The 26,893-nt window shown below is 42.5% G+C and overlaps 1 protein-coding gene across 1 annotated transcript; it reads right to left on the reverse strand.

Annotated features, from left to right (window-relative positions):
- On the reverse strand, window positions 1–26,653 carry OVCH2 (ovochymase 2). The gene is made up of 21 exons (XM_035118585.2): window positions 26,386–26,653; window positions 24,492–24,598; window positions 22,419–22,510; window positions 21,946–22,118; window positions 18,674–18,769; window positions 17,855–18,006; window positions 16,744–16,939; window positions 16,002–16,025; window positions 15,228–15,318; window positions 14,995–15,128; window positions 13,575–13,715; window positions 12,930–13,060; window positions 10,980–11,073; window positions 9,490–9,621; window positions 9,317–9,397; window positions 6,721–6,907; window positions 4,898–4,970; window positions 3,635–3,830; window positions 3,233–3,384; window positions 2,019–2,184; window positions 1–157 (listed from the first exon to the last, which is right to left on the reverse strand). The coding sequence occupies exons 1-21, from the start codon at window positions 26,588–26,590 to the stop codon at window positions 138–140; spliced, it is 2,643 nt and encodes an 880-aa protein (XP_034974476.2). The 5' UTR covers window positions 26,591–26,653; the 3' UTR covers window positions 1–137.
- Between the last annotated feature and the right edge of the window lie 240 nt (window positions 26,654–26,893).

The following is a 26,893-nucleotide window of genomic DNA, read 5'->3' on the forward strand; positions in this document are numbered from 1 at the left end:
TTTAATTATGAAACATGCAGTCCATGAACTCTAGATACAGAGTTGCTACACATGAGCCAGGTAATGCACTTCGGAACAAAGCTGTCAAGTCACATGGTTTAGCTGTTGGTTTAAATGTTCACATTCATAGAAGATCTTCATTCCTGGCTTGTGGAGTCTGCAAAAGAGGCAAGACAGTCAGGGCCAACTATAAAACAGCAAAGAGATCATAGCCATCTAATTATAACAATGCTGTGGCAAACTTGTTATGGGCAAGGGCATACCTAGGGTTGTTAAGGTCGGCCCCCGCCAAGGGCACAAGACCAGGGGACAGGTGCAAAAATTGTGCCTCTCCACTCTGGCTCAGAGTGGCTGGGAGCCCTCCTGCCTGCTGTCTGAGCTGCTCCTCCACTGCTCTGGGTGGCTGGGTGAGGGATGCAAGCTTCTCTGGGCACCTTGACGGAGCAGTGCTATTAGAAGTGTGAGAGGAGGGAAGAAAGAATGGTGGGGAGCCAGGAAGAGTTGCAGGAAGAGGAAAAAGACAGAAGTGAAAGCAGTGAGTGGAAGGAGGCAGGGAAGCAGATGGACCAATGGCAGAGGAGGAGAGGAGGTGGAGCTGACCCTGATGGCCATGAAGGAAGTCACTGGCAGAGCGTGAAAGGTGAGAAAAAGCAAAGCTTTTGAGTTTCTGGTTCATGGTCTTTCCTAGCTTTGGAGGTGCAGATATCTCCTTGTGAAAGGTGAAAGGTGCACAGATGTGTGGGTGCCAGGGAGCCTAGGTCCACCTATGCTTATGGGGAAAACAACCCTCTCTAACAATGGCTTTTAATTAAGTGCCACTACCACTTGTGATGAATTCGAAAAGACCCCAGAGGTTGCATTCCTAGAGGTTCAAAGCACTTCACACTTGTGTTCCAGTTTCAATAGGTGAACACAATTTTGTGAGTCTTGGAACCCCAGCCTAGGGTCAGTGTTGGTGCAGCCACAGTTGATTGGAAGAGATGAAGGAATCATTTTAATATACAGAACTGAGAGAGAAATGGGGAGAGGGGAGGCAAACAGGAAAAGGCCATAGGGAGGTTGAAGGAGAAATGGGGTTTTAGACAGGTGCCTCACATGGGTTAAGAACCTCTAATTAAAGTGTTTGACAAGGTGGATCATTCGTGGATGAAGCCTGCATGGTATCACTGCAATAAAATACATTGGCATGGGAAATAATGTAGTCATTGCTTAACCTGATTGTCCGCTGTACATTTTCAGGTGACCAATAACTGCAAAGCAGCAGCTGTTGTGGTTCACTTGAGCAAAACCAAGCAAGAGTATTGTGGAAGCCTGAAGGCCAATTTATTGTGGAACAAGCCTTTGTGATAGAGCTAGGGTCTTCACCAACGTAAGTAGGGGAAGTCATGGCCTTACGGTAGTATGTGTGGTAGGCAGAGCGAGAGAAGGTGGGAGGAACAGAACTAGCTCCTGCACTAGGAGACCAGACATTTTTCAGGGCTGGACTTTGGTAAAACCCTGAGCGAGGACAAAATTTGGCATCCCCTCCCTAAATATTCCTTATTTTGACTCCCTCCTTCTGTTTAATGATGGCCTTCTGTTCTGCACATCTATATAAATATAGGTATGATGATGATGATGATGATGCACTCCCTCTGCTCGGCATCCTGTGGAGAGGAACCCCCTCACCCCCTAAATCCAGCACTACGTCTTCATGCTGTCTCCCCACTTTCTGTTTCTCTCATTCAACAAGACCCTGGGTATCCTGGTGATTCTCCAGAGGAGGTGAACACACGTGTGATGTGTTTATGTTGCCTTCTTGTGCCCAAAGACAAGAAGCACAGGACTTTGTCCCAGAGCAGGTGCATGTGTGCAATTACATTAGCACTGCTTCCATCTTCTCTAACACGTGCAGGGGGTGCCAGAAGGTCTGTGACACTTCTATATTCCATACATGTCTGTGGGAGCATACTGGACACCCCTCCCTAGAAAGTGTCCCTCCAGATTGGATGCTGCTGTTAAAATAAACAGATGCCTACTGGTTCCATATATGTGCTGACCGATCCAATTGGTGAAAGACGCAACATTCGTATAAACTCCTGGGTAGCCAGTTCTTCCACAACCATGACCCCAGCTTATTATTCCATTAAGGGTGTAGTAGCTTGACTCTTCTGATGGACAAACCAGTGGACCTCCTGAATCACCCTAATAAAAATGAATAGAGCTTAAAATTAATATATATACTTATTTGTAAGGAAATGTACTTTCAAGAGCCACCAGTGTGACCTCAGTTTACACATTCTGATTTGCCACAGGTATTGTGCTACTTGCATTTTCTAAATATTAAGGGGTATTGCTATTCGCGTCCTTACCTTCAGACTGTAGGCTGAAGCTAGCAACAAAGAAATGAATGCAGAGCCTGTCTCCTGCGGCCACCACTGTTGCCAGCTTTAAGCTGCTCATTCTTCTTTTACCATTTGCCAGCAAACAGGTTTGACAGCAAGTAGGTGGTCAACAGAGTGAAAGATAGCAAGCTATAGAGCTCTGTTTCTGGAGTGATATGGTAAGAGACACTATTGCAGAGTAAGTAATAAGGAATAGTGACCAAAAATAATATTTCAGATGAGGTTTCCTGCCAACAAAACAGTTGCACTAACATTCATATGAGACCTTCAAGCAGTTATAGACTAGATTCTGCAGCAAAGTGATGCTTTCCTGACTGCCTCACCCCCTCACCACGCTTCACTCTGAAGAAGGGCCCTCTTCCTCAGAATGAGGCAGAGCACTAAGATAACGGCAAAACATTGTTTAAAAAACAGTGGGGAGGTGAAGTAACCACAGGAGGTGGAAATGGAGAGGCCACTAGCCGGAGAAATCATGAGATATTGATTAATATCCATTGTCCTTGTTCAACAGCTTTCTCATTCATGGCTTTGCACATGGCAAAAATCAAACATGCTTACGAGATCTTAGAAAAACATATATCTCATCTCAGCTTCTACCATGACATACATGAATGAATGAATGAATGAATGAATGAATGAATGAATGAATGAATTAGAAGACCTCTCATGGGGTAAATTTGCCAATCCCTAGTTTCATTTTCCACTAGTTATGGCTAGACAAGAACCAAGAAGCTTTGCCTTGGCTCTAATAAAGTTATCGGTCCCTGTTTTGCTGGGTGCTTGCAGAATTATTGCACAGACCTTGTTAATTCCTGGTTGAATAGAATGCATTTACTCTGACTGCTTACTGTACACGCATCCTTTCCTCCTTCAGTAGGAAATCCGGCACAGAACATCCGCTTGTTCAGACCACCCGGATGGTTCATATAGTATTTCTGACATTCTTCAGAAACCAAAATAGGAACTTCAAGTTGATGGAGTTTCCTAGAATGTTCTCCATCTTGAGGGGTTAAAAAGAGGATACAGCAAAAACTTAGATTCAGATATAAGCTCCTCAAATGTGAAGAGAACATTATTTTTTCTCCTTCACATGCCAAGCTTAACTTGCATGAACTTAATTGTTTTGTAGTCCACATTTTCAGCTCATGAACCCCTCTTCTCCACCAGTCCCTAATGAAAAAGGAATGGCTAGCAATCATTCTGGTTAATAGATGAACACAAAATTCTTACTGAAAGGAATATGCACTCACCTTCATAATGGATGCCCCAACCTGTAATGACACACACCTTGGAAGCCTCAACCTTTTCGTCTTTTTCAGGCAGACACACAGAACGAACATAATGATTGAATTCTAAAGGCTCAGTGAGTTCCACCAGTGCTATGTCTGAATCTGTAGTCGTGATGTTAAAATCTGGATGCAGAATGTACTGTTTCACCAATCTTTTCTAGAAATAGGAAATCACAGCAGGGTGTCAGCAGCTCAAAGACTGCTCTACCCTTCTCCCCACTTCCCTCCAACTTTATACTCTATACAACATTAAAGTCTCACATCGAACAAAACCAATTTTAGAAGGGACTTCATGATATGAAAGTAGAGACAATGCTTGTAGTATTGTAACCCAAGGAAATCATTAATAAAAACAATTTTTAAAAACACATTTCAGGTACTAGTTACAGGTGGGTAGCCGTGTTGGTCTGAGTCGAAGCAAAATAAAAAAATTCCTTCAGTAGCACCTTAAAGACCAACTAAGTTTATATTTTGGTATGAGCTTTCGTGTGCATGCACACTTCTCATGCACAACTACATTTCATGCACAACTACATTTCAGGTAGTTTATCAGAATGAATGAGTATAGCTCAATCACTGTTTTAGAAAGAGTTTTCGTTTTGTGATTGGCAGTTATAGAACAACATGTATACTGGTAGTCACCTAAAAAAAAAGGTAAAGGACCCCTGACAGTTAAATTCAGTCACAGACGGCTCTGGGGTTGTGGCGTTCATCTCGCTCTATAGGCCAAGGGAGCCGACGTTTGTCTGCAGACAGCTTCCGGGTCATGTGGCCAGCTTGACTAAGCCGCTTCTGAGGAACCAGAGCAGCACACGGAAATGCTGTTTACCTTCCTGCCGGAGCAGTACCTATTCATCTACTTGCACTTTGACATGCTTTCGAACTGCTAGGTTGGCAGGAGCTGGGACCGAACAATGGGAGCTCACCCCGTTGAGGGGATTTGAACCGCCAACCTTCTGATCAGCAAGCCCAAGAGGCTCAGTCTTCACTATGAAGTCCATCATGACAGATAGATAGATGATGATATATAGACAGACAGACAGACAGACAGACAGACAGACAGACAGACAGACAGACAGATGATAGATGTATTTGAAAATACACTTCATGCAAAACTCTTTTTCATTTTGCTCCCATAGCCATGGGGGGAGGGATAGAATTCTTTGTGCATGTTGCGGGATAAGGACATGTTCCTTCCATAAATACAGAATAACTTGTACTAACCTGACTATTATGTTCTTGTTCTCTGATGTCGTGAGCTCCAGCAACCACACTCCAAAAATCTCTGTATTTTTCCCTTTACAGAGAATGCAATTGGTTAAAACAAACCCGGAAGTTTCTTCCAACAATCTGTACCACACATTTTCATTCAAGCATGCTAATGTGTTACTCCCATCCACACAGGGATTCCGAATACACACGGAATAGGAACAAATTTGATTTGCGCTGAAGTCTAAACAAAGCGGGACTTACTTCTGAGTAGATATCGGGATTTGCTGGAAGAGATCGATACTACTCATAAAAACAACTGATTTCCGCACAAGTGCCACGAAACACCTCTTCAAATGCATAGGAAACCCACAAGGTGAGGAAGGAGGCAGTAGGAATGCTCAGGCTGGCTCTGCCCAGCTTGTTAACACTGTTGCACTTTTTGAGTTGGAGGTGCAGAGTGAAGCACAGAGCCTCCTGCACTCTTAAGAGGCTCACTGTGTGTTTTAGAACCTATGTGTTCATGATACATACCGGTAGATACAGTGACTGGAGAGACCTTAAGTGTTGCAATTTGGCCCAGGGCCAGATTTAGGTTTGATGAGGCCCTAAGCTACAGAAGTTAACGGTGCCCTTTGTTTGTCCAGCTGTCCTTTGTCAACAACAAATTGTCACTGTTTTTTGTGTTGAATATATGCTATATGGTAATTTAGGGACCTAATAGGTATCTAAAGCCATTTGCACATAACAAAATATGTATTTTATCAAAGTAATTGTTGAACTGAAATACAATTAAGACGAAGAATATTGATAGTGAAATAATGATTAAGCTCTAACTATATGTAGGCTTTATTTTAATTGTTTTTTATCTTATATTTTGGAAATGTACATCGGTTTTTTCTTTAAATTTTTTGGGGGCCCCCAAGAAAGTGGGGCCCTAAGCTATAGCTTGTTTAGCTTATACGTCAATGTGGCACTGATTTGGCCATGGGGAAGGGAGAAGCATAGTTTAGGTCAAGAAATGGTTGCTCTGGTTTTATATTAAATGAAGAACCTCAATCTTCCTGATGGCGTGGGAGCAGGAAGTCATATAAAATTGGCAACATTTTTTGTGGGTACCAGAGGAATATAAATCCTCCAGTCTCTTGCAATTTGGTATGTAGTCTGCCAAGAGTTCGCCAAACCTACACACACTTTCATTTATCTGCTGTTTTGCTATCCCTAGTTACTCTGGGTGTGATGACGGGTCTTCAGAACTTTCTGGGGTGGTAAATGACCCACCAAGAGATATGTTACCTTCTTTGAATTCTTCTAGTATGGTGAGAAATGGGAGTGGGAAGTTCATGTTATGGGAGATAAAAAAGTAAAGGACCCCTGACAGTTAAGTCCAGTCACGAACGACTCTGGGGTTGCGGCGTTCATCTCGCTCTATAGGCCAAGGGAGCCGACGTTTGTCTGCAGACAACTTCCAGGTCATGTGGCCAGCATGACTAAGCCACTTCTGAGGAACCAGAGCAGCACACGGAAATGCTGTTTACCTTCCTGCCGGAGCAGTACCTATTCATCTACTTGCACTTTGACATGCTTTCAAACTGCTAGGTTGGCAGGAGCTGGGACCGAGCAACGGGAGCTCACCCCATTGCGGGGATTCGAACTGCAGCCAGCACAGTAGTCTAAATCTTCAGCAGGCTGGTGAAGGATGGTATACACACTTATCAATACGTAGTCATAAGTAGACATTCATAGGATGAGACTCTAAATAATGCATTTGTTAATGTGCTTTCCAAACTGTTCAGGCGCTGTGAACTATTGTTCCTAAGGCATAACATAGAACTTACTTCCCTGTAAAACAGTGAGCAGCAGTCACCACCCATGTGCTTGTAAGAACTGCGCCTCCGCAGATGTTTTCTCCCAAAATCTGTATGCTTGCCTGCCAAGGCCAAGAATAGGGTACAGCTTCTTCGCCTCCAACTATCCGGCTGAAAAGAAACCTGGGCTGGTTGGATGCTACTCCACAAATGTCACCTGGCAATATAGAAAAGAGGAAAAGCTATTGCACATTGCAGAAACAACAACAACTTGTGCCTATTACAGAATAAAGCTGCCCATGTATAAATCTCACCACTCCTCCTCTCTCCCTTCTTTTCTTCCCCAACTTTATACTCTATACAACACTTAAATGTACAAGATCTGTAGAAAAGACTTTACAAGCTGAAAAAGACACAATGCATGTACATTTGTAAACCAAGAAAATCTTTAATAAAAATTGTGTTTTTTAAAAAAGGGGGGGAGAAAGCTGCCCACATTTGGCTGATTCTACAGAGGCAGCTTCTATTTAATATTAAAGTCCCACTGGATTTAGTAGGACTTGCAGGCAAATGATAGGATGGTGTTTCAGTGGTGGCTAATGAAACAGTTCATTGGCCAGAACAACCACCAGTCACAGCATGGTGATGATGGAGAAGGGAGCCTTTTCCTCTCTCTCTCTCTCTCTCTCTCTGTGCCAAAAGCCACTACTGGTGGGAAGGAGCAGCTATCCCAGGCAAGTTCTCATTTGCTGACCTTAGCAGCCTGCTTAGTCTTACACTAACATAGTAACAGCAACAACTGTTGAATTTACAGACTGCTTTGCAAAATAAACCCATCAATGCAGTGTACACGGTAAAAACAGAATTCAACACACCATCACACATCCCAAGAACAATAAAATGAGTTAAACCAACTCTAAAACAGTCAGGCTATCCATAAAAATTGGAAAAACAGAACAAGTTCATCAGATATAAAACTGATCGTCCATAAAATGATTGGGATGCAGCACGGGGAAAGCCTTCCTCAACCAAAATGTCTTCCACAGGCACCTAAACATCATCAGACGAGGTGGCTGTCTGATTTCAGCTGGTAATTGATTCCAGAATGCTGGAGCTGCAACACCAAAAGTCCAATTTCTAGTTCAGGGTAAGTGCATCTCTGGGACATGTGGTATTCTCAGCAGTGCTCCATCTGAAGAGTGTGGTTGCCAGGTAGGGATACAGCGGACAAGACTTTATGGTGGTGCCAATTTTTTTAGGGCTTTAGATGATCAAAGCAAAATGTGAATGGTTCCTGGTAGCAAATTGGCAACCAGTGCATCTCCTTTAGCAGAAGCGTTACATAGTGTCAATGGGGTACCCCAATCAGCAATTTAGCAACTGCATTCTGAGCCAGCAGCAGCTTCTAGGTTAAGTCAAAGAGAATCCCAGAACAGAGCACCCTGCAGTAATCCAAGATCACAGTGGCCAAACCATCTTAGTCCAGGAACAGCTGTAGCTGCCTAACCAACCAAAGCTGGCAAAAGGTACCCTTAGCCACCAAGGCCACCTGTTTTGCCAGGAGTTAAGCTCAGTTCACTGGCCCTCATCCAGCCCGCAGCTGTGGTCAGATACTGGTCCAGAGCCTGCATGACCACTCCAAGTTCAGACATTATGAAAAGACAGAGTCATGCATCATCAGCATACTAATAATACTTTGCTCCATATCCCCCCAATGATCCTTCCAGGTGTCTTCATATAGATGTTAACTAACACTGCAATAAGATAGGGTCCTGCAGCATCCCATAGCATAAATGCCCCAGTGTGACTCTATGGAACCAACCCTGCAGGTAGAACCAGAACTACCATAAACTACCCTGACACCAGTTTCACGGAGCTGGTCTGGGAGGACACCACGGCCGATGGTATCACAAGCCGCACTGAGATGAAGCAAAATAATTAGATTCCCTTTGTTTTTCTCCCAGTGGAGGTCATTTATCCGGACAAGCTAGGCTGATTTGGCCTCTAAACCAGGCCAACCAGACTGAAATTGGTCGGGCTAACCAGTTTCAGCCAAGAATGCCTGCAGCTGTTCTGCCACAACCTTCTCAGTCACCATCCCAAGAATCGGTGTGTTAGAAATTGGCCAATGACTATTTCAAGCGCTACCCCTTTCATCACACCCTGAGACTGCCCAAGCATGCCCTGCTGGCCAGGCTTTTGTTTACCATGATCCAGATTGACCATGATCAAGATTCATGCTTGTTCTGCATGAACTATGGGATCAATATCACTACAGTCATACAACTTTACCCTCAAAATGTCTTATAAACAGTGAGCCACAGAGGGCTCCAAGGAAACTCCCTCAGGTGCCAAGAACATCTGAACTGTTTGGAGGAGCTTCACTGGATGGCTAGTAAAAGATGCAATAGAGGCAGTGAAGTCTGCAATATATTTTGGATTTGCCTTATTAGGAAAACACATTTTCCAGCCAAACGTGGTGTGTATGTAGAATTCATAGAATATCTAGAATACCTATAGAATACCTATATAGAATATCTACAAACTAAACCCTGGACTCCTCTCTACATTCATTTTGCCCTTTCCCTGCTCCTACCAAAGGATACCTTCACAGAAGATGATTTACCAGGAATGTCAGTTTCATTTGAGGCATCACTTATTTCTTCCGGAAGGATTACTTCACTGCTCGAATTTGATATGTCTAGATCTAGTTTTAAAAAGAAAGAGGGGAGAGTCATTGTCAGAATTCCTCAAATCAACTTTCTTCTAGGGCTAGAATAATCCTCCATTTTCCGTTACCTGCAACAGAGATGAACGAAAATCTGGCTTTGAATCCACCAAACGTCTCTGTCTCATCTGAATGAAACTTGACCAGCATGGTACTAGAGGAACTCACAACTGGTGCTGGGACAGCAAATCCACAGGATCGAGCTAAAGAAGGTAAGCAGCAAGGTTCACAGCAGAACAGAAACAACTTCCCTGCATCTCAGCATACAAAACGTTAAATCCATCGGGTGTCGTTAAAAAAAAAATGGCATCCTTTGTGGTAACAAACTCTTTATATGAATATTGGGTCAGATCCCATTAAACTGATGCACCATTGAAAGTCAGTGCAATGAGTTCCACTAGTGAAACAGGACTTCTCCCCTGCACCCTCCACAAATCTGCTCAGGGGGGTTGGGAGAACCCCCATAACAGGAGGAGAGGCAGGGGAGAAGGGGGGAAAGTGCTATACTAAAATGCTTGCTCCAGAATGCGGCAGCTAGACTGCTGACTGGGAGCGGCCGCCGAGATCACATAACACCTGTCTTGAAAGATCTACATTGGCTCCCAGTACGTTTCCGAGCACAATTCAAAGTGTTGGTGTTGACCTTAAAAGCCCTAAATGGCTTTAAAGGTCAAGTATACCTTCGGTCAAGTATACCTGAAGGAGCGTCTCCACCTCCATCACTCTGCCCAGACACTGAGGTCCAGCACCGAAGGCCTTCTGGCAGTTCCCTCGTTGCGAGAAGCCAAGTTGCAGGGAACCAGGCAGAGGGCCTTCTCGGTGGTGGCACCTGCCCTGTGGAACGCCCTCCCAACAGATGTCAAAGAGGAAAACAACTACCAGACTTTTAGAAGACATCAGAAGGCAGCCCTGTTCAGGGAGGCTTTTAATGTTTAATAGATTACTGTGTTTTATTTTCTGTTGGAAGCCGCCCAGAGTGGCTGGGGAAACCCAGCCAGATGGGCGGGGTATAAATAATAAATTATTATTATTATTATTATTATTATTATTATTATTATTATTATTACACTCTGTGTGTTAAGTCACTGCTACTATTTCCTTGATATAAATTAAAGGAATTTGTAGAGTGAAAAAGTATAATGCAGTTTCAGATACTGACTAGAGGTTTCCCTGTGAGTTGTAATTATGCTATCTCGTGTGTGTATGTGTGTGTGTGTGTGTGTGTGTGTGTGTGTAATGCAAGATTAGCCGAATAGTAAAAAACAGTGTGACTACATGTGATGGCAACTGATCCCCTTGTTTAAAAATGCAGCCTACCTCAATCACTTGAAGAAGACTCGCTCACTTGAAGTAGGGATGGAGGCCAGTTCTAAGAACCAGGTGTCTACATGGTGTGTCGTGAAATGAATCCATTTCTTGCAGTGCTGCCACCCCACCCACTACGTTCCCCCCAACTGGACTTATTTTGGGTACTGAAACCCAACTGGGAAGAAAGGAATCCTGGCAATGGACTCAAATCTCATTTAGTGCACAGTGTTAGAAACAAGTATAAAAAACAAACCTATTGCATTATCCTTTGCAACATTTTCATACACTGTCACTGAGTCATAACTGCAGCCTTCATTTTCCTCCAGTTCAAAATTTTCATATGTGAGCTTCAAACAAACAAACAAAAAACCCTGGTGTTCATCAAACACAAAGAGGTTTAGTTTCAAATATTTTTCTTAATGGCCATAGATCATTCAGCAGTGTTACCAAGGAAACTAAATTGCTGCCCTGCCTATGGCAAGTAAGAAAATACTATTTAAACAAGGCATAGATTAATGCTGCAATAAAGGCTGGAATAAATGTGCACATGGAGCACACTGAGGCTTACATCAGAATAAACATGCATAGGATTGCTCTGCACACCCCCAAATGCAAACATTCTAATTTATTATAATTTACAAATCAAAGCAGATCCACACTTTATGCTTGATTGCAGTCTACAATGCTTGCATGTATCAAAATGTGGGTGGCAACCTCTGGGGCCCCAAGGTCTTAAAACATTTTTAAAATTAAAATGTTGTCAAGTTTATAAAGAAGTTTAGAATCATTGACAAGTGATGTGCAGCCCTACCCTAAGCCTTTTACTCAGAAGTAAGTCCAACATGCATAATATTGCAGCCTTAAATACAAATTCATAATTTCTATCAAGGAAAAATAATATTAAATACACTTTTATCAGGAACGCAGTATGTTGTAACACATATTACAAATATAAAAGGAATAGCTATTATCTTTATTAATAGATCACACAACACAAACCACACTCAGAAATCAGTTCCAGTCAATTAATTGGGACTCACTCCTAGGGAAAGGACTGTCATTGCAGTCACTGGAGGCCTCCGATAAGACGCTGTACAGAAATAACATGAATACTGGGGAGTATTAACAGATAAGACATTAATACTTGGGAGCAGAGTACACTCCAACATTTTAGAAATGCAAATCATATTGGGGCACTGGTCTAGGACGACATTTGTAAAAGAATGTGATGAAAGATGGCTGGAGATGGTTGCTGCCAGAAAGAAAAAGAGTATACTTCATTTTCTAGTGTCTGAAATTCATATTTGAGAATGAATTATTGATTTACCACAAGAAGGTAAGCAGAGGAGACAGCATCACATACAACCTACACCCCTATATTATATGAACATAGCAAAGGTGTCACAGTCACATAAAGCTACCCCCCAAAATGTATGAATGAGTTTGAAGACAGACAGGTTCAAAATATGATAGCCATGTTTAAATATATAAAAGGATGTCATATAGAGGAGGGAGAAAGGTTGTTTTCTACTGCTCCAGAGAAGCGGACACGGAGCAATGGATTCAAACTACAAGAAAGAAGATTCCACCTAAACATTAGGAAGAACTTCCTGACAGTAAGAGCTGTTCGGCAGTGGAATTTGCTACCAAGGAGTGTGGTGGAGTCTCCTTCTTTGGAGGTCTTTAAGCAGAGGCTTGACAGGCATATGACAAGAATGCTTTGATGGTGTTTCTACTTGGCAGGGGGTTGGACTGGATGGCCCTTGTGGTCTCTTCCAACTCTATGATTCTATGATAGGACACTGAAACTTACAAGAAAGAAAGAAAGAAAGAAAGAAAGAAAGAAAGAAAGAAAGAAAGAAAGAAAGAAAGAAAGAAAGAAAGAAAGAAAGAAAGAAAGAATCCACACACAGTGGTATTCAACTAAGATTTACTTAGAGGAGGTCTATTGGAATTAATGGATCTGCCTTAGTCATCTTCATGAAGTTTTACCCTGAGTAAAACCTAGTTGAATACTACCCACCGTATTTAAATAATATCCCAACACTGCAAGATACTATATGTTAACTAATAATAAAACAGCACCAAAATAAGGCAGCCTCATGAGCGAAATGTTACGTTGCTTGTGAAGGTTGGAATCAAACTTATGGCGTTCAGAGGAAACCCTTTATGCTGATGTCAGTAAATCAGCCCTGCCTTGTACCTTGACCACGTGGTTTTCTGGAGCTTGAACAATCCATTGACAATCTGCCAGATTATTGTAAGCCTCGGGATAGTGCATGCTTTGCACTGTTCCTTCCTCAAAGAGTATGGCAATAGATCCACAGCCAGAGTCTAGAAAGACAGTGAAGCAAAAGTGAGACAATTTAAATAGCCCCTTGGCAAACTATAAACCAGAGGAAGCTTTTGTGGGCTCATTATGCTTATAGTAAAAGGTGGTGGTTGTTTTATTTATTAAAGGATTGCTTCAATGGACTTCCAAGAGTCAATTTGGTAATAAGAGAACTTTCTAAATATGGGTATTTGAAGAATAGGTAGTCATTTTTTCCTCCAGACCTTCAGACCTAAGTCTGTAAAAGACTCATGTGGTCCACTTATATTAATAATTGTGCAACTGCTCAGTTCTTCACCATCAACACCAAACCCTTTTGAATGGTAAGTCTGTGTTCTAATTGCATCTTGACCAATGACTGCTGAAGCTACAAATCATAGCACTCCCATGTAAGGACTGATAAGGTACACAAAAAGCATTGCAATTTATAAAGTAATAGATCTAGTGCCTGTAATCCATATATATTGTGAAGCCTCCTTGGCCTCTCATATATTATTAGAAAGTATTGATACTTACCTTGAAGAGAAGCTGGCTCAATCGTTTGGTATATCATAGAGAACCCAGATCCATGTTCTTTGTTATCAGATACAAATTTTAGCCTTAGGCTATTGGAACCAACCAAAATCGGTAACGGGGGCTCCTTGCCACAGAATTTCCCTGAAAGACGTTAATTTTATCAATGTAATTTTGCTAATATTTACTGAGTGGTTCTGCTAATCTGAGAAGAAGCTGCTTCTGAGTAGGTATGATTAGGACCATAATATTCAAGCCAGTGGTGTGTGATCAGTGGACTAGGGAGACTAGGGGCCTCCATCCTAAAATCCAGGAAGCTTCTGTCTGGCTTAGAGAGAGAGGTACAATGCTCTGACGAGTCCAAAAGTCCGCCTCTGCCATCTTCCCAAAGCCCACCCAGCTTGGGGAAGGAGGCAGGAGAGCGCCAGCATACTGTCAGAGCACTGGCACCTCCTTCCCCAAGCCTGGGATGCTTCTGCCCAGGTTAGGAAGGGAATCACCAGGCTTGCACAACGTCAGGATGTTGGGGCATCCCACACCCAATATCCCCCCCCCCCACCGCCCCCTGTCACCCTTGCAAGCTGGCACCTCTGGCCCTAACTGTTCCCCTTCAAAAAAAAGTCACCGCACACCACTGATTCAGTCTAATTTACAACAACAATGTGTAACCTGGTGGCTATATAAGATTCAGAAGGAGAAGAGTCAACCCAAAATTGCTTTAATATATGTCAGGCTCAACTTAGCATTTGTATCCAGACTTCAGCTGTGTTCATTGCGGGTATCTTAGCAGCAAAGCTTGTTTTGGGTTTCTGCGCCCCAAAACACCTCTGAATACTCAGCTCTGTCTAAGTGTCTGGAGCATCATTCCACATGAAATTCCAAAAACCCTTCAGAAAGGAAAAGCGAGGTCAGGATCGGGCCATCTCAAGCAGGAATGTGGGCAAGGCAGATGAGAGAGGAGGATAACTCTTTCCTGTCTTCTTATTCTCTGCTCAGCTGGCCACGCACCATTTTCAACTGTAACTTTCGTCAACGTGAAAATGATTCAGTCAATGTGGGTGAGGGCCCTCCAATATCAAGGAGGGAAAGCAAAGCTCCTCCACATTCACACCCTCCCCTAGGCTGTTGGGCATGGATGGCCTCACTCAGTGTCAGGCATACTAGGAAGCAAAGCACTACTATGGTAGCCAAGACTTCAGAGGAAAACAGGGGTGATTTTTGTGTCCATGCCACATAGTTCCCATAGGTGAAATTCCTGTTTGGAGAGGTCACCAAGGCACACCATGTGTTCACTTCAGTACGGCATGTGCTGGCACCAAATTTTGATATCCTATCCAACTTGTCAACTATACAAGAACCGCCTGCTTTTCATTTGGGAAAATGTGCAGCCTGGTGCCATATATATTTTGAAGAAGACACTCACCAAGGAGCCTATTGTCCTTAGAAATCACTGACAAGGCATCATAGTCACAGTATATATCGGATTCCACATCAAAGTGGGTAAAATTCAGCAGTATGTGCATTCCTTCTGGGACGAGCAGAGTCCAAACGCACAACCTGGATTGATGTACAAGGACTGAATTCTAGTTGGCAATCAATAAAGCACAGGTGCATGATACTAGGTACAGTTTCTGAAAAGGGACTTCAGCTACTCACTGGTTGTCCTGATAAAATTGCTTAGGATGCTCAGGGAAAACAAGCTGTCCTTCATTGCCAGGGAGTTTGCCATCTTGCACACTGCATGATGCTGTGATGTGGAAATGAAGATATGAAGATTTATTGGTCTAACAGATACGAGGTAACCAAGAATTATGAGGTGGTATAATTTTCCAAAACATTTTTGTTTTGAGGCTAACTTAATGTTGTGCTTCTTTTTCTCTCTTTCTCACACCCCCCCCCAAACAGCAAGAAATAGTATTATATGATCGAGTCCATTCTACATTTAAAAGCACAACTTTCCACATTTTTAGAGCAAATGTTATTGGAGGGAGTAACAAACATGTTGCAAACCAAGTATTCTGCAGTACTCAAGATAAGCTAACAGCTTTATAATCATGACTTCTATTAGGAACATGGGAGCTGCCTCATTCAGGGAAAGACCATTGGACTAAAAGGGTTTCAAAATGGGAGTGTTTTCCACCCTTACACGGAGATGTCAGTGATGGGTCCTTTTGTTTTGTTATGAGCCGGGATAGGATTTAAAATATTTCAAGACTGAAAACACGCACATAAAAATTAAGGTACTCTGATCCATTTACATTCAAAATTTTAAAACCCTAATCCTGCCGACTGCACTGCAAACACAGACAAAACTAAGCATTACGAAAATAATTGTCTCTAATCCATACTTTTTAATCATACACAAGAAATCTTGGACTCTGCCAGTACATACTTAGTTCAGGAAGGTTTTTTCAGGCACATTATACTCACCCGTAGAGCTTTTCATTCTGATATCTAATTAAAAAGGAAAAGATAAATATGCTAGTGAAGAACTATTAGTGTTACGGCAAATCAGAAATGTAATAATGAATTTGCAACAACAGAACATCCATTGCTCCCTTTGGGCTTGACTCCACATAACAAGGGTGTCCTAAGGCGATATATTCATCAACAGCTGTATTGGAACAGTTCTAAGTGGAGCTCACTGTAGCTATCGTGACTGTAAAGCTGCCGAAATCAAACTGATAATAATAATTTGTAATAATTTTATTATTTGTACCCTGCCCATCTGATAGGGTTGCCCCAGTCACTCTGGGCAGCTTCCAGGATATATAAAAACATAAGGGCATCTGTGACTGTACTACCTGCCATACAACCCAAAATCAAAGCTGCAATTATTAGCTTTACAGAAGAGGCAACTTCCCCACACAGGTTGTGTTTTTCTGTCGGATTGGCAGCTTTAAAGAAAAGATTTAGGGTTGTTGACGACAAATTAATCCTGTTCACGCAAGGACTTCCATTTGTGCAATGGAACTTTCCATCCCCTCTCCTCCCCGCTCCCCCAAATGGTCCTGGGGCTTTCTCTAACCTTCTGCAGTAGATGCAGGAGCATGCAGGAAGAGGAGAAGGGGGCTTCCACTGCAGAAGTGATAGTCCTTGTGCAAATGGGAAAACTTTGCTGGATACACTCCTTAATATGTGAATTAGGCAGAAGGTGATTAATATTGACTACCGGTGTCGATATGTTGCTGAATCCAAGGGAGCACCTTGGAAAGGTCTGTAAAAACTCCTGGTGTTCCTCTTCTTTTATACTTTTTCTTAAGGTTTTGCATCCAGCCGCGAGCACACCCATAGCCCCATGAGGTCACCCCAACCAGGGTCCAAGAACCATGCTCACGCATGCACACCAGAGATCCCCCCGAGTCACCCTGCAGGGAAAAGAAAGAGATCCAAATGAGACATATATAAAGCGCTACATGCAAGTATTTTAGTGGTCCTTCAAAAGTAGACCCTGCAGTTGACCAGTGGACAGGACTGCCCCTGCCATGTGGCAGTTTGAAGTGATCTGTTTAAGGCAAAGCTATGAGGATGGGGAACAGGAACAGAGGAAGGCAAGAATTTATGTCTGAATGCTACAGATGTTTTCATAGCGTTGGCTGTACCAGTGGGATGGGACGCCATTCGAGTTTCGCTTCAGGCAGTAAAATGTTTTGGGTGGGCCTGAAGTGCTTGTGATGGACTGTTGCTTCATGAAAAGGAGTCTAACAGCAAGTGTCAAGAGCATAGGTGCCAACTCCCAGATTGATAAATCCGGAATCGGCAGCGGCACGGCACCGGAGGTTGTGCTGCGACCATTTTGGAACTGGGCAGAGCGGCACCGGAAGTCGCTTCTACACATGCTCTGCCCATTTCCAAAATGGCCGCAGCGCCGGAAGTCACGCTGTGGCCATTTTGGAATTGGGCAGCGCAGCACCGGAAGTCACTTCTACGCATGCTCTGCCTATTTCCAAAATGGCCGTAGCGCCAGAAATCGCTTCTGTGCATGTCCAGAGACTCCAGACATGCACAGGAGCCGCCTCCCCGGGCCGGTAAGAATCCGGGGGATTTACGGGTTTTTTAAAAATCCGGGCTGCCAGCGGGAAACGATTGGAAAAACAGGGGTTTCCCGGGGAATACGGGAGACTTGGCAGCTATGGTCAAGAGTGGAACCTGGGATCTTCTGCACGAGAAGTATGAGCTCCATCTCTTTGTTTGTTCTTCCTCCTGAAAAGTTCCCCCGTCTCATCCCAGAGATGGAAAGGCAGGCAGGTAGGTGGGAAGAAAAGGCTCTCCATTTTACCAACCTGGCAGGCATCTTTTCCACCATCTGGAAACCCAGCACACATTACAGTGTCACCCTGAATAGGTTTCTTTAAGGTTGACAATGCTCTAGAACATTCACTGTGGTCTAGGATGGGCAACTCCACTTCATGAAGGACTTCAGGGAGGATACCATCTAGAAAACAAGCACACCACAGGAAAACTGTTTTATAGCAAGTTACACTATTGGTCCATTTATTCTAACAGCAGTTTATTGGAGCGAGGGAGACAATCATTTTTTCAGCCATTCATTCAATGTGGCTGCCGCAGAAAAATATGGCAAGTGACACTACAGGAAGTAGAGCCCAGATGAATTTTGGAATATTCAGTGTGAGGTCATTGAACATTGCAGGGGGGGGGATATAGTTCTGTCCTTCCTTTCTTAAGACATTTTCAACAAAACAAAAATAAGCACAGGCTTCTGAATATCTCTTTACAGCAGTATCCAGTATTTGCTCACTAAGAAGCTTTAGTAACGACATCAATTTGGAGTTGAAAGTTGTACACTGGAAGAAGAAATGTTTCCCCAAAGCTCATTAATTGTGAGAAGGGTCACCTTTCTGGAGCCTCTTCAGTCTGTTGTTGCTTCTCTCGCCTCTGCTGCAACGGCTTCAAAACCACTTCCCCCCCCTTCTAATTTATTATTGTATCTTTGTTTCAGCATGTGGGAAGTCTCAACCAGTTGGAGATTGTGTTGCAAAGGGATGATGACACAGAATCACAAAACATCAACTCACAACACAAAATTTCACACAGCTGCTTTGATATGGCTGTGCTTTCAAAAAATAATAGCGTAGGCTTACTTTCTCTCAGGCGACCCCAGCCACAAGTGACACATATATATCCTGGATCGAACGTTTCATTGGGTTCAGGAAGACATACCGGCCCCACTGTTGAACCTGCCACGAACACAGTGGCATATTGGAATATTAATGTGTGACATATTAGAATAATGTTAATTTAAGTCCCAACCCTTTTGAGCTCCAAATGAAAAGCAACATCACACAAACTGTTAAACTTTTTGGTTTTGTGTGCTTCTCAAATGTGTGTAACTCAGAAAAACCTGAATCCAAGCCCTTTCTTTCTCTTATCCATAAACAAGCCACATAAAAAATACGGTTCTATAGGACCATAAAGATTACGGCAAGATCCCCACATCTCTCAAGTCCCAGTCCCATACAGCAGTGTGTGAGCCATTTCCCCATGATGTGATCCCACTTTTCTGGGCAAATTGCCTTATATCACATTATACCACTAGTTTATCTAGCTTCTGGCTGTGTATGACTTTAAAGCACATTCATAGTGCATTTCCTGCCCCCCACCCAAGAATTCTGGGCACCGTCATTAGTCAAGTGCTGTTGGGAATTGTAACTCTGTGAATGTCCAGAATTATTTGAAGGAAAGAATGTGTTTCAAATGCACTTTAAAGGTATTGCATGTAACACAATTTTAATATTGTCTATAGCAGTGTTTCCCAACCGTGTGCCTCCAGCTATTTGGGGACTACAATTCCCATCATTCCTGACCACTGGTCTTGCTAGCTAGAGATGATGGGAGTTGTAGTCCCAAAACATCTGGAGGCACAAGGTTGGGAAACACTGGTCTATAGTGACTGGTAGAAGCTCTCTCCAGGGATTCAGGACACAAGCAGTAGTTACTGGACCTTTGCAGCCCTTGCAGTCTGCACAGTGGGAGCTATGCTCTGAATCCACAGGATAAATGGGTGAAAAAAACACAATTATCAAGAACATAGAAGATCAAGTCTTGCTGAAGAAGGATCAGCATGGCTTCTGCAAAGCTAAGTCCTGCCTCGCTAATCTTTCAGAGCAAGGATAAGGAAACTTTGTACAATAGGCTACATTCTAATCACCTAAATGCCAGAGATTACTACTGTATACACACTCACATCCAGGCCAAGCAAGGAACATTATCTACACAGCTATCAAAGGAGCAGGTGTCTTGTTTATCCCAGTGAGAGAGATAGAGAGGGGGAGATGGGATATGCAGAGCAATCCTATTTAGAACTAAAAAGGTAAAGGTAAAGGACCCCAGACAACTCTGGGGTTGTGGCGCTCATCTCGCTTTACTGGCCGAGGGAACCGACGTTTGTCCATAGACAGTTTTTCCGGGTCATGTGGCCATCATGACTAAGCCGCTTCTGGCGAAACCAGAGCAGCACACGGAAACACTGTTTACCTTCCTGCCAGAGAAGTACCTATTTATCTACTTGCACTTTTTGGTGTGCTTTCGAACTGCTAGGTTGGCAGGAGCTGGGACCGAGCAACGGGAGCTCACCCCATTGCAGGGATTTAAACCACCGACCTTCTGATCGGCAAGCCCAAGAGGCTCAGTGGTTTAGACCACAGCGCCGCCCGCATCCTATTTAGAACTACGGTACTCAGAAGTATATCTCACATTCAACAGGATATACTTCAGTGAAAACATGCAGAGGATTGCAGCCTTGCATTCAGTTTCTTGGGCAAGCTATTTCAAAAAGTGAAAATCCAGACACAAAAGTTGTTCAGCTTTCTTGGGCAATGTTGTTTTGCTTTTTTTTGTCCTTTGCAAAATAAAAAAAATGAAGTTTTTGAGCTATTTTTAAGGAAATTCACCAAAATCTGCACTTCCGACAGCGATTGCCATTTGTCCAGATTTCCCCCGACATTTAACCGCCTGGGCGCTGTTTCAGACGGTTGAATCTTGGCTATGTCCGTGAAATTCTGGATGTATGGCAACTCTAATTTAACTATAGTATGTGGGACCCGATATGTAGCTACCTAGGATCTCCCCCAAAAGACAATCTCAGTTGGCTAACCACATTCCACACGTCAGTGGTGTGGAATGTGGTGGTATCCTTTACAATTTCTCAAATTCCCAAATGTACCCAGGGGTGCAAAAAGATTAGTCAGATTGAGAAACCAGGCTATTTGAAAAACTGCCTGCTGAGGCATTAAGACCATTGCAGACTACCATGTTTCTCCGAAAATAAGACACCGTTTTATATTTATTTTTCCTCAAAAACACACACTATGGCTTATTTTCAGGGGATGTCTTATTTTTTTCCTCCTCCTGCCGCGGCCGGCATTGCTGCTACGCCTATCACTATGTCTTATTTTCAAGGTATGGCTTATATTCCTTGAATGCTTAAAAATCCTGCTATGGCTTATTTTATTACTACATCTTAAAATAGGGAAAACAGGGTAGCAGGTACCAGAAATAGGATTTTCTCAGTGGGGGCCCTACATCTGTGAAACTCCCTCCTTGAGAAGATAGCTGTACCAGCTGCTGTCATCGTTTTTTAAAACACCTCAATATTTTTTTTATTACCATTTGTGTTTGTTTGTTTGTCTGTTTGTTTGTTTGTTTGTTTGTTTGTTTGTTTGAATTGTATTGTATTGTATTGTATTGTATTGTATTGTATTGTATGGGGATGGAGTGGGCAAACAGCCTCCTGCTAGTCCTTTTAAGTGCATGGTTTTACATGTTGACATTATGATTATTGTCTTCCAGCTCTGCTTGTGGGCTTCCCGGGGGTATTTGCTTGGCCACCGTGAGAAACAGGATGTCAGATTCAGTGGTTTGATCCAACAAGATTCTTTTTTGGGGGGGGGGAGGCACCTGCCTTTGCAAGATCTCTCTCCTCTTTGCTGCCTGTACTCTCAGTTCAGCACACTAGAGAGAGATTGTGAGAAATTACTTGGTGGGCATGCCAGTACTTTCTTTATTTGCCACATTTTTCTTGGCAGCCGATTTGGCAATGGCCACAGCTTCATTCATCACCAAGTCACATGACCCAACTGGCATGCTGAGAGTGGTTGAGCTGTAAAGCTGGTCATATGGCAAATCAATCACACTACTCTCGCCCTGAGAAACAAATTAATCTACAGAGTCCACAATATCCCCATCAATTTGGTCCTAGGAGTTCTCCTGAATAAAGCAATGAAAAAGGCACCAATTGTTCTGGCAATGAAATTTGTATCTGTGTGGTTCACCTATGCTATCTGATAATAAATTATTTTCCCTTGAGTATTACAATCAATGTGTATAACAGGCAGGTAACTGTAGACAAGATTACCATATTTAAAGTGACCGTTCATTCTCAGAAGGGCAATGTCATAATCCATTGGTTTCTTCATATTAAATTTGGGGTGTCTGGTGATAGATTGTACATATAGGGTTTGCTCTTCCTGCTCCTTCTGGCGCAAATTATGCTCTCCAGCAGTTACCGTCAGCGAACGAAGCAGGTTTCTGCATAGTGGTAGAAAACCATTATAAAAGGGGGAGGAACAGATTTTCATCTTTTGAAACAAAGCCAAACAAAATACAGAAATATCACCACATAGCACCAAACCCTAAATATTTCATTTATGCATTTATATTTATTTTATGACTTTATATGCTGCCCTCCAGTAGCTGCTTTCAGGCACAGTGCACATTTTTTAAAAGCTATGAAAAATATGTAACAAAACAACAGCCTGGAATCATGGCCTTCAAGTGAAATTCCCCATCAGTACCTGCTTACAAAAGAGTGGAATTCTCTATCTGTACCTGCTTACAACGCAGTGAGCAGCTGTGATTATCCACTGAGAGGAAACAAGGGTTCCTCCGCAGAAATGACGGTTATTTCTTTTCAAGGAAACCTGTGCCATAAAGAGAACATGTCGCATTAGAAAATGCAAACCTTTTCTTGTCGCATCTGCAAAAGCAAGACAGGAAACATAAGGGGTGCCATGCACGTCCCAACATGGTGATTGTTGGCATTCACATTTGAATGTTTACAATCCTAAATGAACTTTGCTAATGTCTGAAAATAGAGGGGTGGAGGGTGTATGCATGCATACACACACCCACCCACCCCAAATTACTAGGGATATGCAGCAGAAGTGAATGCTAACTATCACATTCTCCTATAGAACTCTTAGTTTTCAGAGCTTTTCAATATCTTTCTTGTAATGCAAACATTCACATGCAAAGAAGTGATAAGTAGACAGTACTAAAATCATTGTGCCTCCTTAGTATTTTTCTCGCTCCCTATGTTACAGTGAATGTCTACATTTACATGTTAACCTTGATGCTCATCATATCTTAGTCATTCCCTGTAGCAGAAAGAAGGAAGGGAAGGGGAAAGGAGACAAAATAAGTGTTACTGGTATGCAGAATATTGGAACCAGAAGTACATACTAATGGAGATTCCCATAGAAGCCTGTGTCAAAGTTGCCAGGCATTTGGGGTTTGTTTGTTTTTTTAAAAAAAATTATTTTAAGAAACTTCAGATAAATGGTCCAAGAAGGTTTGGTGAAGGGAGAAGATGACTCATTCTCAGTCCCCTCTCTAGCTAGAAGGAGGCAGCAAGCTAGTTGAGAACAGAAAACAAAAGAAGCATTCTGGGGCAATTAGATTACGAGACACATAGATAGAAGCTGGAAAAGATCAGAGTCTTTTGGGCTTTTGCTTCTTTCTGGAGATCTGGTGTGAGGAGGTAGTCTTGACTATCATCTGTTTAAATACTTAAGCTGTGTCTCCCCCTATGTTCTACTTGTATATCTGCAAAATTCAAATACTACAGGGCACTCATTAAAAAGAAACACTTCTTTTACCACTGATTTTTTTATCTGAAAGATCTGTTTAAATAGTAGACCATGTACTCTTACAGACTCCCTTTCCCCCAAAATTAAGGCTACAATCCTAGACCTTGTTTACTTGGGTGCGAGCAACATTAAGCTCAATGGGTCTTACTTCTGAGTAGATAAGCTTAGGGTTGTATTCTCAGCATATCTTCCGATGGGGCTTCATAGTATTCATTTTTTTTACTAAATTTATATCTTGCCCTTCTTCCCAAAGGGAGCTCAAGGTAGCAAACAAGAAGTGACTGAACAACAAAAACATATTGAAAACTAAGCAAACTTCAGATTGCAACCTTTAATTCAGTTTCCACGCTGCAGGTAAAAAATTACAGCTAGGCAATATGAAAGATCCCGCCTAGGACCATGCAGACCTGCTGCCAACATAGATAACACTGGGCCAATGGACCAATCATCTGGCTCAGTTTAAGGCAGCTTCCTATGTCCCTAGAAGCATGAAAAGGTCAAAATATGTTTTGGGCAAGGGCAACCTTTGTCCCACCTGTTGGATTTCTGAAAGAGAAATAAAAGTCTATTTCTCACCAGGGAACCCATCAGGTCCAGCAAACGGTGTTTTGAGGGCATGAATTACTTTTCCTGAGATAGGCCATTGCTTATGGGTTTGAAGCTATTGTTTGAATTTTCCCAAATGGTAGGCCTCTTGCAGTTTCTTAAAATCGCTCCTGCTTTGTAGGCAATATATGAATCACAACCATTTCCCAACAACCAAGAGAGAATGGAGGTCATTCTTGCCACCTTCAAGCAATACCCTGGTTTGTTTGTTTGTTTGTTTGTTCCCTCACATCCATGATAAGCTAGGCCAGCCTTCCGCAAAAGTCTACTGACTTCCAGATGTTTTGGGCTACAGCTCCCATGAGCACTAGTCAGCACGGCCAATGGGCAGGGATGATGGGAGTTGTAGTCTGAGACATCCAGAGGGCACCAGGTGGAGGAAAGCTGAGCTAGATCTTGGGAGGATATTTGGGAGGGATATGCTCACCTGCCAGGGGTGAGAACCTTGTTGCACTTGGGTCCCGCCAACAATTCGAGAGAGATAGCTATAGAAATGCCATGAATTTGCTTCCACTTTCTGCCCACACTTGGAATCTGAAAGGCATAATGAACAGAGATAAGGATGCAGAAAACGGAGGGGGAGGGCAAGACAGCTGGATGTCATTCTCCAGTTTTTTCTATAAGATGCAAAATAACTTTCCCCTTCCAGATAGATATTAATGGGAAAACTTCAATTAGTAGCAATAATCTATATTATTTCTAATCTTAGGCTGTTATCCTTCACCTATGTATATCAAAGTAATCCCACTGAACTCAGTATAACTTACTTCTGAGTAGAGAAGGCTTGCACTGCAAGTCACTATGAATGCAGTGAGTAAAACTCAAGTAAATAGCAAAAACAAACAATAATCAAGGTTCTAAATTTGAGAAGTGCACTCACACTTTTTGTTTTCATTCTGCTGGTTGACCTTCGCAAAGAAAAATAGCTCAAGATATATATGTATGTTTAACAAACATAGCAACCTCTATGCACATTCAGGCTCCTATAGAAATGGTCTTAAAGTATTGGGATTTCAGATGGACTACCTTTATCCAGCAGAAGAATAAAAAAGAGAACCCAGGCTTTGGGGTGTGTTTGTCACAGCTTATTTTGGAAATATACACAGTGGTTAACAAGTTACATTCTCATGCCAAACGGAAGTGAACTACTGTACTGTATCTTCACAGAAGTGAAATGAGAGAGAAATATCACTCTCTGGAAAAGTTTGCTATAGCTAGAAACCACTGTGAAATTATTTCAGATTTGGCTTTATCAAATGTCCAGCAGCACTTTTGTTTGCCTCTATGGCTTCTATCTATCACATAAACATCAAAACTGATATAGGAATAAGGAAAGTTCAGAAAAATATATTCATTGCCGTCATACAAAGTTTCACGAATAGACTATGTCCAGGATCATAAATGGAGTACACACTACAATGCATTTGTTATTCTTTAAGAATAGTTATTTCATTGTTTTGATGCATGAATTCCACATGGCAACTCTTTTGAAAAATAGGTAGGATGATTCATATACATGCAATGGCCTGCTTTTCTTGCATTACACCGGGGTCGGCAAGGCTTACCGGGCATGGGCCGGATCACTCCTGCGGGGATCCTCCGTGGGCCAGGATGGCGCAGCGTGATGCCACCTGTGCAGAAGCAATTTTCGGCGTCTGGGCATGCGCAGAAGCAATTTCCAGAGCTGCAGAAGAGAGTCCCCGCATCACGCTGCGCTGGTTTAGCGCAGCGTGCAGGGACTCGCCGAGTGGGTTGCCAATCCCTGCATTACACTATGCATGTAGCTGCTGTCACAGGGCATCTGAATCAGCATCTGAATCAACTCTCAATTTTGTCACTCAAGAAATAGCCATTTGCTCCTTAGACAAGGCAATTGGGACTAGGGGAGGGAAATCACTCCACCCCATGCAGAAGAGCTGCAGCTGGGATGAAATTGAGAACTAACAAAAATAAATCTTCTAGATTGCTGCTATTTTTGAGTGGGATTCAATCACACGGGCAAATTCAGGTTTCACACTTATAATGGATTATAATGGATTGGAAAGTCTTGCGCAACAAACCCACTTCCTCAAAAGACTGAACTTTCTGCAGTAAGGAAAGCGAGGGGGAGGAAAATATGAAATGACATTGTGTTGATGCAAGTGTTATCAAACCTCTGCACAAACAGATCAAAATGAATGCTCATTAAACAGCCAACGTCTAATCTCCCTCAAAACAAATCAGGCTGGAGGCACTCCGAGTGATGATAACATCTATTAATCATGCGGTTATATGGAACTATGCCGTTAGAAAATATTTAAAGCACGAAATCATAGCCATACCTTGCTGTTTAGACATTGGTGCAGAACTTCCTTCTCTAAGATACACTGTCCCAAGCATAAGTAACAGCAGATCGCCCAAGGCCACTGGCATTTTCAGGCTGTAAGTGACTAAATTAAAGAGAGTGGAGAACTTTATAGTAGTTAAGAAAAAGCTATAACACAGTGGGAGAGCAGTAGCAGCATAATTAAAGTGTAGGTTACTCATTAATCCAGCTGTAAAGCTTTTAACCAAGCATTACTGTACTAAATTTTCCCACATTTAACCAAGCATGATTCCTTTTCAGTTCTCAAGGGACTGTGGGTTTAAAACAAAAGCCTGCTAAATACTGAGTTTGACTGTCTCAAGAGATCAGCCTATACAGAACATTAAAAAGAACAATAAATGCAGACACACACACCCCGGCTGGTCATCACACAAAGTCATTTACCAATTTAGCTGATTATTTAGAACCCCAGTTTAATTATAGCTGTTTCCAAGGCTATCTGTATCTGATTTCTTTCCTTTCCT

The sequence above is a fragment of the Zootoca vivipara genome, chromosome 1 (genome assembly GCF_963506605.1).
Source record: "Zootoca vivipara chromosome 1, rZooViv1.1, whole genome shotgun sequence".
In the NCBI taxonomy this organism is placed as follows: domain Eukaryota; kingdom Metazoa; phylum Chordata; class Lepidosauria; order Squamata; family Lacertidae; genus Zootoca; species Zootoca vivipara.